Source organism: Lepidothrix coronata, unplaced genomic scaffold (assembly GCF_001604755.1).
Source record: "Lepidothrix coronata isolate B3197 unplaced genomic scaffold, Lepidothrix_coronata-1.0 Scaffold139, whole genome shotgun sequence".
NCBI lineage: Eukaryota > Metazoa > Chordata > Aves > Passeriformes > Pipridae > Lepidothrix > Lepidothrix coronata.
Genome location: NW_016690319.1, coordinates 915,612 through 931,568, shown reverse-complemented (window position 1 = coordinate 931,568; position 15,957 = coordinate 915,612). Strand labels below are relative to the sequence as shown.

The following is a 15,957-nucleotide window of genomic DNA, read 5'->3' as shown; positions in this document are numbered from 1 at the left end:
CGTCTGAGTTGCTGAGCTGCTAAAAACAGAATCGAAAATACTGGTCTATTTTAAAGCAAAAATTATTTCAAATAAACTATAAGAAGAATTACTCTTTTATCTCTATGCTTTATTTATTTTCTTAGGCAAATTGAGCAAACAGAAAAAGAAGGTGACAAAAAATTATAGTGCATAATTTTTATTATATACACCTTTCTAATAGCGTATTTTAAGGACTAAGAGCATATGGAGATTGCATATCCTCATTTTTTGTTTATATTCAAACTAAAGGAGAACTTCAGGTGAAGACTTCTCAGAAATTCAGCAATAAAGTGGTTTGATTTTCTAAATTATAAGAAGTGACAGCTGCAAGAAATAATTACTACACATAACAGTCCTCACATTTAAAATACCCTGTTTAAGAATAGAGCATGAATAGAGAATTCATTCACTGATGGGAAAACATTGAGCTCCCATTTCAGGGAGATATGTGAGCCACTGCATAGTCTCACTGGAGCTAATGGGCCCACTTGTCTGCCAAAAGTGCATTCTTGGGAGCTCACTTCACGAAAAACTGAATTTGTCATATGTTCTTTATCCATTGTGAGTTACAAAAGCCCCAGTTATTCTTTGGTTTTGGCTTTGCTTCTTTGTTGGGTACCCTTTGAAAGAGAAGGCTATGATCTCACTGAATTGGATTGCAACATTTTCCTTCATTTACAGAAGGCAAGCGTCATTTTAATATTGGATTTCAAAACTTCAACAGCATTTTTCATCACTTGAAACAAAGAAAGATTAGAAGTGCCCACATAAAAGTAGCATTTCAAGTTAATTTTCTGAACTCACAAAAAAGTCAGTTTCATTAAAGCATAAGATGAATGATGAGAGAAGTCAAATAATGTAACTATTGTGCCAATACTAAAGGAGAATCAGCAGAAGTCTCCTATAATCCCCCATTTGTCCTAAGCAATACACAGAAACTTCTGCAAAGTGCCTAAAATGCCGTTTTCAAAACCAGTGCATACATTTACCAAAAAAAAAGAAAAATCCAACAAAAAAATCCCCAAACTCCCAACCCTTCACCAAATAATAAAAAGTAAATAAATAATTAAAAAACAAATAAATAAAAACAAAACAACCCCAAAACCAAAAAAAAAACCAAACCACACAAACCAAACCCACATCTTGACTCTTTACCTGTTCAATGCTAGGTTTCTCAAATGGAGGACTTTCCAAAGATCCTTCTACTACAGGTTTTCCCATTTGTAAAATGCACTTCCTCAAAAGCTGTTTGAAACATAGAGATTTTTTTAAAACTTAGTATATTTGCATACACAGAATCAATGGAAGTCACAAGTGCATAACACACCACCAGCAGTGTTGTAAATCTCTTGGCTATATATCTGCTTGTTTAGTCATCTGAATTTGTGATTACTAAACTTCACTGTTCATTCGCCTTCTTTGAAATGCATACAAGAGGTTTCTCTGAGGAAATGTAGGCAGCTAAGTTAGTCTCGATATTAACTGACTTTATTTTATGTAAGTAAAGTTGTGCAGTTTATAGATGGGACTCAGGGTCAGTTCCTCTATCATCTGGATGACTTTTGGAATAAGAATCAATACACTTCAAGTACCAGGATGTCCAGCCCACACTGCTCTACTCAGTAGAGCCTCACCCTAGTGAAAAAATGTCCCATCAGATAAAGTCAATCCATGCATGAGTGAAATTGGCTTATGTGTGAGAGAGTGAAAAATCCAAGAAGACACTTCACAAGTTCAGCTTACTTTGAACAGGTAGAAATAAACTTGCTTGGTGTCTGCATCTTCTTCTTTGTGGACACAGGTGAACAGATACTCCACATCCAATACAATGCCTAGAAGCCTATTCATTTCTTCTTCAGACACATTCTCCAGGTGAGAAACATGAGCAGCTAAACAAAATAAAAACTCAAACTTGTTAAGAGCCTACTGAGAGAACCAATAACACAAGGATTCCCCAGGAGATCTCAAACAAAGCCATAACCATAAAGGCACTGATCCTGTAATAACCTGTTTTAACAGAACATCTTATCAGAGGTAACTGAAACACCTGTCACATTGAAGCAATTTGTAAAGGCTGTCCAGTGGTGGTAATTTCCACAGCAGAGGAATGATGGCTGCTTGGAATGATATCATCTGTTAACACTTAAAGCTGACCACACAAGTCCTGCTTGTATTAATATGTTGCACTATATAACTACATACATTTTTGTCCCTTTGAGACAAGGTTTCTTGACTAAAGAAAATAAATCCATAATTCCCATAAATTAGGTAATCCAGGTGCAAGTAGCACGACACTCTGTGAAAAGTAAAAAAAAAAAAAAATCAGTGCCAAAAATCGGCCTGGAAAACAAAATTATTGGCTAAGTTTCTTACTTTCATATGATGTAAGATCAAACTATGCTTTGTGCACAATACATTAACAGAGATTTTGCAGACCGTACATGCTCATTTGTTTGGAAGTTTAAAAAAGAGCATCTTTACATTTATTGTAATTTCCAAGTGACAAACTCCCTTTTATCATCTCCAAAGGTAAAAACAGCTCCTCATCTGTAATTTTCAAAAGCTTGAGGTTTCTACATGTAAAACAGGGCATTCAGTTCAAGCTGGTTTGAACAACTGGCCCCAGGAAGAGAGAAGGCAACGTAAAACAAGAGGTCAATTCCCAGAAAGAAGATATTTGCATTACAAAAAGCAACAAGATCTTCGGTGACTCTTGGCCAATGTACATGGTATGCATACCTTTTCCTCTGAAAGGACAACTATGTTACAAAGAAAGGGAAATTAACTTTAAAGTTTGGGCATTTCTTTTTGGGCATTAGCATTTCTATATTTCAATAAATTTTAATGAATTTTATCAATATTTACTTTTTAAGATTAACATCGTATCTTTTCATCAGAAATCTGAGTCCTCAGTTGGGGAGGTAGTGAGGAAAAATAACACCTGATTTGAAAACGATCATATTTATTGGCCACCCAAAAAAGATGGTTTGTTTTGAGAAGTTTAGTATGACACCAAAACATTTAAATTCAAAAAATTTGTTCAGCTTCAAGTAAAAAACACACCATAGCTCAGAACATGAAAAAGATACCAGCAATTGTTTCCACTTAGGTGAGCATTTATAATACAGTATCTTAGGGGGATGGCTATCATAAGCCTCCTTTAAGGACAAATATTCAGCATTCTAGGCAGAATAAAATGATTTCATTTCTGTCCTTGAGACAGGCATGAACGGTTAATATTCCAAGCTGTCTGTCCTGATGTTTTAAAAGTAATGACTAGCCTCCTAGGTGAGCTTTGCATTAGAAACTGATAACATTCTAAAGAAACTTTGCATCAACTAACAAATGAATAAAATATCACCACAGGAAGCCACTTCTATGCAGTATCTATAACAATACTGAACCTTGACTACTTAGTGGCCATGTTTAAACATTTTATTAAATTAGACTATTATTACCCCTACTGTGAATTTAAAAGTACAATAAGTGTATTAACAGCATGTATTTAGGGCCTGTTACCATTTCCCATAAAGACACCAGTGTTTGTACATCAGCCCAACAAACTATTGTTTTTTCAGATGTTCACAGCCCATTCCCAAATTCTGTGGCCATTAGTAAACCTTCTGTTAAAATCAAAGTTTTAGAACACTGATATCAAATACTGCATTACTCTTGACTAGAGTTACACAGTCCCAGTCACATGAACTGCCCAGCTGGTACACCCTTCCTCAGCTGCTGTCATGCCTGAAAAAAAAATTCAAATATCACATGTATAGATTGCTACAGCATGCAGAGGAAACAAGTAGAAATAGCAAAGGTCTGCACTGATATGAAGACCTGCAAATTCAATAAGCAAGTACTGCAATTAGGAACAGTGAAAAAAGAGGAATGTGTCCAAAGTCTATCTCAAAATCAGTGTGTACATAAAAACACTAGCAATGTATATTGGACAGACAAACCAAGAAATACCCAAATATGCTCATGAAGGTGCATAGCAGGAACTGAAGGTAGTGCTAGGGAAAAAAAAGGGGGCTGAATGTGTATACAAAGTATTAGCATATTAATTAACTAGTTTTTAAAGTGATTCAAGACTGAAAATGTTTACCAACAGAAAAATAAACCCTGTAACACAGGAAAAACCAATTAAATATAAAAAAGAGTCTCTAACTACACAACACCTAGTCTTGAGGCTGGCAGGAAGTGAATTCTCCCAGCACCCAATTCAGTCACCACTTCACAGCAACATATCACCCAAATAAAAGAAATATTCATTAAAACAACCATATTGAGCCAAGTTGTGGGGCTGAGCACCAAAGAGATGAATACAAGTTGTAGGTAAGTAGACTATAAATTAATACACACCATTAAATAGATTTATGCACCAAAACCTGCACTGGCTTGAAGATCAAACCACACTCCCAAAAAGAGACATCTCAAGCAAGACAAGTATCTAGGATTACCTTACCTTTGAAAGAAAATAATAAATCTTAAAAAGGAAAAAAAAAAAAAAAAGAACATCTTACATTTTACATCAGGTACAACTTCTTTAACCAGTACAGGAATTTCTACATCGCTATGTCAAAGGCTTTCCAAGGAGGAGAAAATTCAGCACAGATAATCTGAGGCCTACACACCTTGATCGGAAATTTGGTTTTAAAGGTGTTTAGCAGGAACACACTCATTTAGAGGAGATGAATAGGAAAATTATCTTGGAAAACACCACTGAAAGACATGTTTTTGCCAGTAGTATGAGGAAGCACACAGCAACTCATTTCAGTTATTTCAAATGAAACATCTTCCTCATTAGCTGCGGTCAGAAGAATAAGAAACTTTAACTTACCTAAAAAGAGCAGTAAATAAGAATACAATTTCTTCCATAAAGTACTTTTACTGGTTTTACACTACTGGTTTTCCCTCATTCCCTAGGTAACAAGTGAAGACCAAAACAGGCCTCAGCCTTTAGAAAAGTGAAGTTTTCTACACAAATACATAACATCCACAAATTCTGCTGAAGAACAGAGAACTGACAGCACATCTTGCTACTTTAAAAGAAAATAAAAAAAAATAAATAAAAGAATAAGCTCTTTCTTCAAAGGCCAGGAATTAAAGGGATGGGTAACACAAGCCACCTCAATCGCATAAACAGAAGCAGCACGGAGAAGCTATGTGATGAAAAGTTGGAACTAACTTGGTTAAAGTGACTAAATTTTCTGGGATGCCATGCATTTCTTAAACTCCTGCAAGCAAACCCAGAGATTGAGAGTATCAGGAAAGGAAAGAACTGCTGAAAAGCCTAGAAATAAATTGCATGTAATGAGAGCATAAAAAGAACAGAGAAGAAATGGAAACAAACCACAACTAAAAAAAAAAAGTATTCCATACACACTACAAGATTATTTTTCAAAAGTAAAAAAATAAATTATCTATTGTGAAGATTTTAAATTTCCTTTTTCTTATTTCACTGCCTTAAGTTTTGGACAGCAACAAAAATTAAATAGCAACTGCTCCTTTTCAATTAGTTCTGGATTTTATTTTAGCTCAATTTTTATTTGATATTTGCTAAAAAGGACATGTATCAGTTGGAACAAGTCTAGAGGAGGGTGACGAAGGTGATCAGAGGGGTGGAGCACCTCTCTTATGAGCTGGGAGTATGGAGAAGAGAATGTTCCAGAGACATCTCTGAGCAGACTTCTAGCACCTATAGGGGCCTACAAGAGAGACAGGGACTTTTTATAAGGACATGTAGGACAAGGGGTGATGGCTTTAAACTGAAAGAGACCAGGTTTAGATTAGATATAAGAAAGAAGGTTTTTTACAATGAGTGTGGTAGAAAATTGGAACAGGTTGCCCAAAGACATAGTGGATGCCCCTTCCCTGGAAACATTCAAGTTCAGGTCAGACAGGGCTCTGAGCAACCTGATCTAGTAGAAGGTATACCTGCTTTAGTAGGTGTACCTGCTTAGTGCAGGAGGGCCAGACCTTTAAAACATCCCTTCAAACTCAAACTATCCTATGATTGTAATAGATACAAAAAAAGTCATCGGCTTTTATGTTGGATAAGTATAAATTCTTAAAATAATACTACAGTGATTCACCACTATTTTTCAGGCTATGTGGGTAATAAATTGTTATTTATTCTAAGTCTGAAAAACAAAATCCCCAAAACCACAACAGCATTTAACAGCGGATTTTGAGCAGTTGCTTCCAAGATACGCAAGCTGTCTGCACATAACTTAGAAAATGCTAAGATGTACAACCTAGGTATTATTTTGTGTCACACAGAAAACACAGTTCTTTTGGTAGGTAGGAGTACCTGCTTTTGAGAATATTTTATACTTAATTCTAAAATAAGGAAACCTAATACAGCTTACCGAAGAGTCACTCGTGGTATCTAAGGCAGCTGACGTAAATCTATGTGAGGTTAATGCATATGTAACACAAAATATTAAAAGTGCAATGGGTAGCTTAACAGTCCTTTTGCATTTTAACAGCTTTGAATGTCTGTGTTGTTAGAAGTTTTACCATAGCTGAATTTATTCAAAACTAATTTTAGATATTTCTATGTTAAACACGCTTCTTAAATATTAAACATATTTAACCTAAGTTATTGACATTTACATCTAACCGTAATCTCCACTTCTAGGTCTTGGCGTGGCATCTTGACTTTCATCTCGCCAAAGTAGAGATTTCGGGGCATGGGTGCACAGACTGCAGGAGAAAGGGAGACACTTACCCAGAGTGTGGCTGCAGCTGCGGCAGGGCTCAGCCAGGCTGACAGCCGCCTGCTGCAGCTCGGCCCGGGGCGGCGTGGGAGGCGGGTTGGGGTTCTTCCAGCCATTGCATTTACAGGATTCCTCAGCCTGAAATCAAAGCAAAGGGATATCGATCAACACTGTAAAACACAGGAACTTGATGATAGCGTGTTATTTCAAAAGCCATAAAAAGAAATACAAGTTGTTGTTTGTTGTTTTTTTTTTTTAATTACAAGATGCTTTTTGGGGGGGAAGGAGATTGATGTTGATGGGAGGGGGACTTGGGGTGTTTTGCTGTTGTTTTGCCCGGGTTTGCATTTTTATCGACCACATTACTGGCCCTTGAAATAGTCAGAAACAGAATAGTACCCCAAACAGAGATATTAACACAGTTATGGTAAACAGAATACACACACAAACCCTGAATAATTCCTTTACAGAAAGCCCTCACTCAAGTGAAAGAAGTTTTCAAACATTGACTGGTATATCAGCAGGTATAGATCCTGCCACTGAGACAGTTTTAATGATTTAAACACAAACAGGTTACCTAGCAGGAAACACATTAATCACTGCCTCATCAGCTACACCGGCAACAAGGAATCATGCAACTGAAACCAAGCCCATGACAACCCAAGCAAAGGTTAACCAGTGCTGAAATAACAAAACAATAACTGCACTACTGAAGAATGCTGTTCAAGGTAAAGCTTGGCCACAAAGGCAAAAGATGTCAAAGACATCTGCTGCTTTCCCTGGAAAGTTTGTTTACACTCACTGACTGTGAAACATCAGCAATAGACTGCAGCTAAAAGGGAAGATCATGAAGGGAGAGGTTGTGACTTTGGTAATCATATCTCAAATCACTCAGAAGTTCAAAGCTCGGATTCCAGTTATCCAAAGAACAGCTTTAGAAGAGGGAATTTCCTTCTGCATATCCCAAAGATCTTATTTATTTTGATGGCAAAGTACTTCTAACATCATTCACGCTCCTATTTGAAGATCTAATTGGAAGGAAAGTTGCTTTTCTACTGTTCAGAGATATCTGTGCACTGGGTTGTAAAAAGATACTCAGGAAATTGCACTGCCAAGACCTCAGTGAGGAAAGTATGCCAAGTGCTGCATAATATTTATGGCTGAAACAATCTTAGTAGGAAAAATTGTGATGTTAATATATCCAGCACCCATGTCATTTTTCAAAAGCGATTCTGCATACATTTAATGCAACCTATTTCAGGAATCTATTTCATTTTCCTATTAAATTTCCAAATCCCACCCTACCTAAGGAAGAAGCACCCGGGAGAAGCAGAAGGGATCACAGCTTGACAGCTCCTAACACTGACAGCTTTGTAGATGGCTGGTAAACTGTTCTTCTAAACTAATTTTAATATTCAGCAACCTGAGCACCAAGAAAACTGCTGCCTGCAGTTTGCTGAGCACCACATGATATTTTTACCATCTCTAGCACTTAAGCATTTATCGAGCTGGGCTCTTGGCCCTGAGTGCCATGGCTTCTGCCTGCACCCAGGGCAGTCTGGCAGGTACCAAGGGCCATGAGTGGCATTTTCAACAGCCAGAGCCACCAAGATGACTCAGAAATTAACCTGTAAGTGCCCAGCAAAACCGCATCCACATATTTCCCTTGAAAAAAGAACAATCTGCAGAGCTTGAACCTCCTGGCTCTCCAAACTCACTCTATGGGTGCAGACCACCTGCCACCCCATGTATTCAGGGAGGTTTCAGAACGAAATGAGGGGAAGATTAGAACATTTTTTTTAAGTCTCATAAAATGCAATCTGAAAAGACTTAGAAAAAGAACATAAACTTCACCCATCATGTTTTCTATAACTAATATGATTGGCAGAGAACTGAAGGCAGTCCAATGCTATTTTAGCATTTATCTATTTTATTTAGCTATTTATCTCTTACAGTTTCACAGGCATTGAGCCAGTTTTACTTTTGTTTGTCATCCAGCCCTACAGCACCTCTTAAAACTTAATTACTAGAGAGATCAGTGATTGAGCGATACCTGCGTACCACAGATTGCCCTAGTGCAAGAACTTTGGACATCTGCAAGATGACTTGAAACACCATTTTCAATTAGCACCTCAAGCTAGACAAAACTGAGGCCAAATAAACTTTACACGTTTGTTTTGTGGGAAAGGCAACCGTTGCCATGAAAGTTTTTGCATTGAAAACAATGATAGAGAAACTGCTAGAAAAAAAAGTCTTAAAGTGAGATTATTGCCAAAGAAAATAAAAGATACAATTGTGAAGGAGCTGTCAAACAAAAAATGATTGAATATTATTCTAGGGAAGTAAGATTTGATCCTTCCCATGCAGCTGTCCAGACAAATGTTTAACACTCTAAATTAGTGACATAATATAATGCTTATTATTAATTGTCTTAAATCATGCCACAACGAAACGTGTCCTCAAACAAGGCACAAGCTTTTTAAGAATTTTTTCTTTGAGTGGAGGCAGTATTTCACAGAAACTCACCAAACAATGTTTACTATCAAGGCAAAAAACTATAAACAGTGAGTAACTACACAAACTTTAGTGTCACACAATAATTAGCAGCAAAGCTGCAAACAGATACACGAATAGTGATAACAGCTTAGTTAAACTGCCAAAAATAAATATCAACCCACCCACAAAAGAATAAAAACAGCGTGTTCAACGGCAAATTTTTCTGCCCTCGTTGGTATTTCCTCGCCAGATCTTTTTGCAGCAGCTGTTAATTTGTATTGTTCAAATTACTTCAGAGACCTTTCTCAAACAACCACCAGGGTGTTTGTTTTTTTTTAATCTCTCTACAAAACACCAGAATCAGAACAGAAATGTTCTGTTAACTAAGGGGAAACAGAACCCAAAAAGGTCCTCTTTAAAACTTAGCTTTCACTGTAGCTGTTGACAGTGCAAGTATTTTGCAGTGAATATGCAATGTGCATTCCTCAATGGCTTAAACTGCTGAGTTGTTTTAAATCCTCCACAGCATTTTGTTCATTCAGACCTTTCTTTGACTATCTTCAGCTTTTTCCTTTATTGCTTTTTTTTTAATGTCACTCATCTGCTTTTCATTAGAAAATAAAGTATGACTTCACCTCCTCAAAAACTCAATTTCAGATCAAAACATTTTTGAGGAGAGGAAGGAAAAAAGCATTTGAACTAGCATATCTAGTCCTTAAAGCCTTTTTTCTGGGACATTTGCAGAGCTTTAATAAATCCACTGGAGAAAGCTAGGGATGACTTCTGCCTTACCAAGGCCTTCAGCATAATGACTGTCATCTTTATAGGCCCAGGGATCATGACCACTGCACCCTCAGTGGTGGTTTTTAATAAAATTGGGTGAGTGCAACATAATAAAACACAACAACTACACAACTGTTGCCTGCACTCTCCCTCCTAAAAAAACCCCAACCACAAAAACAAACAAACGGGCAGAAATTATGTACATTTTGCACTGCAAATGTAATATAATTGAAATATAAGTGAATTATAATTTCAATCTGGTTTGGGGGTTTTTTTGCTTTTTTTTTTTTAATCCTTCCATGTTCAGTTGAGTGTTACAAGGTGGGAAATCAAACTGTTCAGTAGCCCTAGGCAGGGAAATCTACAGGACTGGGTAAACTAAAGTTACCATTTCCTTTAGAATACTGAATATATTGATATATACTGAATATAAATGGACAGTGAAAAAATACAGCACATTTTACACACCTTGCTAGTATTTTCATTTAGAAAGGAAACACATGAATGTTACAACATTGCACATCTTAGCTCCTTTTAAGTGGATTCCAGGTGTCCAAATAATAAAGAATAAATGAAGAATGTTACAGTAACTTATGGATTTAAACATTCCTCCCCTTTTCAGACAGTGAAATGAGCCTAAGAACATGGAAACTTCAAGCTAACTTAATTATAAAGTAAAATACCCAACAGTTTTAAGACTGAGTTTCAAATAGCTGTTGTATTGGACTTTTCTTTCCAACTCAAAATCATACAGGTTGCCCTGCTTGGTAACTGAGATGCAAAGCAGACTCAACACATTATACACACACAATATTACAGATCTTTTTTATTTCCAGCAAGTATAATTACTCTAGAAAAAAATACTCATCCTCCCAACACAAAAGCCATATAAAACACCCTGTAAGCTTTTTCCTGCAAGCAACAAGCTCAAATGGATGATTTCAAAGAACTCCACACAAATGATAACAAATACATTGATGAATTTAAAATACATTTTTTTCCCACTCAAATGTCTAGTACCCAGCAACCAGACAGCTAGACACTGCTTGGAGAGCCACTCATACATATCAGGAAATTAGCTGACCGATTTATCTTTAAAAATACAAAATAATCAGTTCAATGGGCAGCTCTAAGGACATGCTCTTCATTTACTGATCAATCCAATTATTTCATTCCACGTATTTTCCAGTTTTACTTAGAGAAGAAAATTAGGCTACCATATAAAGCTTTTATTAATAATAGGCACCCTGTTTCTACCTTGTAAAGTTAATGGTAAATTTCCTATTTGATTTAATGGAAGATGCTTTAATTGGGCCTGTAAGACACTGTAAAACAGATTTGGCCCGGTACAAAAATGATTACAAGAAAGTTTTAGATGTCTCATATGTCTCCTATACACTTCTGCAGAAAATAACCTAAATACACATTTCAAGCTGAGCTTCAAGGAGCTCTATACAGAGCCCAGCAGTAACATGGTCAAGTCTGCCTCATCTTAATCTGCCTTGTAAAAATCAGGAAAAAAAACTTTCCTTATGAAAAGGTGGTACGAGTTTACCTTATGAACTCATGTGTGGGAAAATTCCATAGAGGTCACTCAAGGATGATAAGTGGGAAGAAGTGCTTCTAGCAAGGGTCAGCAGATGGTCTGGAGCCTGGGACCCAGAGTTTACTCAGATCTGTGGCTCACCTGCTGCAGGTCTTTGGCCATCTCATCTCATCACAACCCTACTCACTCTGTCTACTTTGTTTATCTAAAGCACAAAGTCTTTCTTCAAGGAGGTATTATTACCTGTTACTTGTGCAAATGCCTTAGGCTACTGGGTTATAATTATATTTATAAACACCCAGGCATTACCGTAAGATACATAAAATGAGAAATAAACAACTTTACAGAAAACTTAGTGTACTAAAACAGTACATATTTCACCTTGTTTGTAAAAAAAACTCCCAGGGAGACTGGAGAGAGAGTTGTATTTTCACATACTGTAAAGCAATAGGGAAAAAAACTGCAGAGGAGTTTACTTTCGACATCTTCATTAAATATATGTATGTGTGTAAGTCACACAGTGTTGCTTTTATATACAGTGCTGCAAGTTTGCATGCCTAATGCTCAATTTCACACTGAACAAAAACAAAATGATGTATGCAGCCATTCATACGTGCACAGATATTGCAAGTGCCAAATACGAAATCCCTCACAGCACACAGCACTACTGTGCACCCCCAAAAGTCAAGAAAACTGTGCCAACTTCTAATATCTTGTTTAGAATGCCACCCTCCTCCTTGAAACCTGGGCCTTTTAAGAAGGTTTTTTCTACTCAAAAGAACTTGTCCTGTCACTTCCATCCAGACTTTCTGTCACAGGGGAACAAGTCAAGTGGAGCAGCCCAACACCTACAACTCTCTTCTGCAGTTCTTTTATCAAGAAAAAGAAGCAAACCCCACATTTGTCTAGCCTTGGTAACAGCTGCCTAAACTTCAGTCTCGTTCTGCTCAGGATACATGCATGCTGAACATGTCTTTCCCAGCAGGCTTTGTCCATGTTTCCTATGAAGAAAAGGAGTAGCTTGTAAAAGGACCCCTCTTGAAGAAGGAGGTCCCTCACTTGGGGACCAAGCACCCTACTCCAGAGAAGTGCCTTTCACTCTCTTCTGCTCGATCTTTCTGCTATCACCAGTGAGACTCACCCTCTGCATGGCCACTGACCTCTCCACATTCATCCCTAGTGAACAGATGCTCCCTGCCTCTGTTACTCTCAACATCTCTGAAATTAGGCTCCTAATAAATTCTGTATGCTGCATCTTGCAATGAAATTTATGTGGGAGAAGGTGACTGACGCCATTACATATTTTAGCACTCCAACTTGTACAAGATCCACGTATGGTCACTACTTGAATGAACACAGACATCCCCAGTGGAGATGGCATAAGTCTTTGCCTTGTCTTACTGGCCTGCATTCACACACAGAAACACAAAATAAATGGAAGAGAAGTTGCAACTCAAAGTAAGAAAAAGTTCAAAGTTACACTCTGCACTGCTACAGTTTCTGGCAAACCACTAATGTTACAAGCCAATAAATGTCATTCTGGAGCACTTGCCAGGTCTTCCGGAAGGAAAATAAAACATTCTTCCATCCTGCTCCATCCTTCCCCCTTTATCCCATAGGAGAAACTGTGTGGTTAGTTTACAAGGAGCTTCCCATCTGCCCACTTGTTTCTGTTATGAGACCTGAAAGCAAGGTGCCTGCCACTGAATTACTGAAGAGAAGTCAAATACCAAAGGTAGAGTTTGCATTCTAATCTTAATACAAAACAGTGTTTAGTGCTGGCACTGTGCCTACATCCTAGCAAGAGGAAGAGGCCCTGGTGCGCTCCCAGACATGGGTCCCGTTCCATTCATCACTGGAATGCCAATGGGACATGCATCCAGGACTTGTCGTGGATGAGGGCCAGCAAGGACACCCCAGCAGAAGACTGACAGTACGAGTGGTCCCCAATCTGCACTCCAGCACCAGAGTCCTGTGAGAGGAAAAGAGGGGCTGACAGCAGGCCACAGTGTGCCCTCCTCCCATCTGAAATGGTATGTCTCCCTGACAACAAGGCACTGTGACAGCACATATGTGAGGTCAGTGAGTCCCCAAAAAAGCAAAGGGTTTGGGAAGAGACAAGGCTGCCTGCGCTTCTTTATAGCACAGCCACCTCTGTGGGGCAAAGCACTACAGGAGAAAGCTTTTATCCTCAAAAACATCATCTGGAGACACATCAGAGGAAGAAAAAAAGCACCAATCAAGGACGAAAAAAGTAATTCAAGCACACACTCATTTCTCTAGCAGCCCATGAAAAATTTACCCACTCCACAACCAGCTACGTTTAACAGCAAGTCTTAGTAACATTAAAATATAGGGGTGCAAAGGAGACTCAACACTGGGAAAGCTTCAATTCATGGCACCCAGTCTGCAATGAGGGCCACAAGGTTCAAGTACACAAACTGCTGACACCAGTGTAATCTTGCAATGTCCCAGCTATGTGCCAAAGCTGAAGCGTAGGTGGCTGCACATTTGGAAACAGCTAAGAAATTGCAATATGTGTAATTTGCCCTCCTAGGACAGCATTGTGGGGTGCCTTCAGCATACAGTTAAAGCTCCTCACACCACCACAGGACTACAGAGCCATACAGTGATGTTTCCTCTTGTATGTTAACAATTTAGTTTGGCCTTTCACTTAACATCAGCATGCGGAAGAGAACAGAGAAAATAAGACGCACATTTCTCACAAACAGCTATTCTTCAACCCTGAAATCATTACTAGAGGATTTGACATCAGCACTGCCAATCTCAACATGTCAGCACTCCTGTGCATCCAGGAATTGCCCTGACAGCAGCAGTGCAGTCCGTGTCCTGAGCTCCCTGGTCCTCTCCTGCACCCCGCACGTGCGCACAGGCGACAATGCCCGCGGTCACTGAGCTCCGGAGGCAGGAGCGACAGCTCTCACCGCGCTCTACAATAAACAGGCGAGTCCTGTTTCTCTCACCAAGAGGAAAATCGCAGGTGGACATAAAGTGCTTGTGGAGGGAAACCCAGGGCAGCTCTCCTGAATGCGAGTGCCGGGCAGACAACGGCGTACAGACCTCCACTAGGGCAGGGTGAGGGTGGCCGGGGGAGCTCGCTGTCCGCCCGGTCACCACACACCGGGCACCGGCCCGACGCTACGTGACCGCCAGGGACACAACTTTCCCAAGCGCGGAGGCCGCGCCCCTTGGCTCCTCTTCCAGAGCGGTGGCGACGGTGTCATTCTCGGATCGGGGCAGCGGCTCCTGCGGGGTCAACAGCTCTGCGATGCGGAGCCGCAGCAGCCCCCGCCCGGGGCCGCCCCCCCCCCGGGTATGTCCCCGCTCCCCACCGAGGTGTTTACGGGGGGGTGCTGCGGCAGCCCTGTTAATTAACCCCGCGCTCACCGCCGGCCCGGGAGCTGCCCCGCCCGCCACCGCCTCCCTCGGAAGGACGGACGGACGGACGGACGGCCGGACGGACGGCCGGACGGACGGACGGACGGAGGGAGGGAGGGACAGGCAGACAGACAGGCAGCAGAGAGTTGGCACTACCCGTGTCGAGTGCGCGTGTGTTTTGTTTTTGCGACCGCTAGCCGGAAAGCTCCAGGGGGAGAAGGATCCGCCGGCACCGCCAGAGCCGCCACTTCCGCGGGCAGCGCCGGGCGGCAGCGGGGCCGCCTCCCGCGCCCGGCGCGGCGGGGCACGGCCCTTCCCCGCCACCTCCCTCCTTCCTCTCCCGTCAATCCCCACCCTCCGTGGGCGGGTGGGCGCCCGTGGCCGCCCGGCCGGGTACCTTGCAGGCGGAGTAGACGCCCAGCTTCTCCAGCTTTTTGGCCCGCGGCGCGGCGCGCAGCTGCGCCTTCTTCCCCGCGGTGCGCGCCGAGCCGGGCCCCCCGGGGCTCTCGGCGGCGCCGCGGACCGGCCCCCCGGCGGTCACCGCCGCGGCGGCGGGGGAGCCCTGCTGCGGCCCGCCCGCCGCCCCGGCCCCGGCGCCGCCAGGCTCCGCCATGCCCGCGGCGCGGCGGCAGCCGCCCGTCCGGCCAGCCGGCGCGGTGCGGGGCGACCGGCCTTAGACCCTCCCCTTCGCCGCTCCGCCGCCGCCGGCTGCTCCCCGGGGGGGGGGGGGCAGGAGGAGGGACCCGCCGCTCCGCGGGCGGCTCCTGCCCCGCCGGCGGCGGTGGCGGGGGGGCCGGCGCTCGCCTCCCGCCGCTGCGCACCGCAAGGGCGCGCCCGCCTCCCTGCGCGGGGGCTGCGCGGGGCGGGCGGCGCCCCCGCGGGAAGGGCGGCGGCGGCGGTACCCGCTGGGTGCGGGAGCCGCTACGGAGCCATCCTGGCCCTCCGGGAGGCTGCGCGCAAAGTTGCCCCAGAAAGAGGCGGCATCGCTGG

At 41.7% G+C, this 15,957-nt stretch overlaps 1 protein-coding gene across 1 annotated transcript in view; it reads right to left on the bottom strand.

Annotated features, from left to right (window-relative positions):
- Positions 1-15,951, bottom strand: part of KAT2B (lysine acetyltransferase 2B) — a 40,907-nt gene extending 24,956 nt beyond the window's left edge. Inside the window, 6 exon segments of the mRNA XM_017827406.1 lie at positions 1,177-1,266; positions 1,765-1,910; positions 6,755-6,881; positions 15,365-15,631; positions 15,634-15,888; positions 15,934-15,951. Of these exon segments, the coding sequence (XP_017682895.1) occupies positions 1,177-1,266; positions 1,765-1,910; positions 6,755-6,881; positions 15,365-15,631; positions 15,634-15,888; positions 15,934-15,951 (903 nt within the window).
- Between the last annotated feature and the right edge of the window lie 6 nt (positions 15,952-15,957).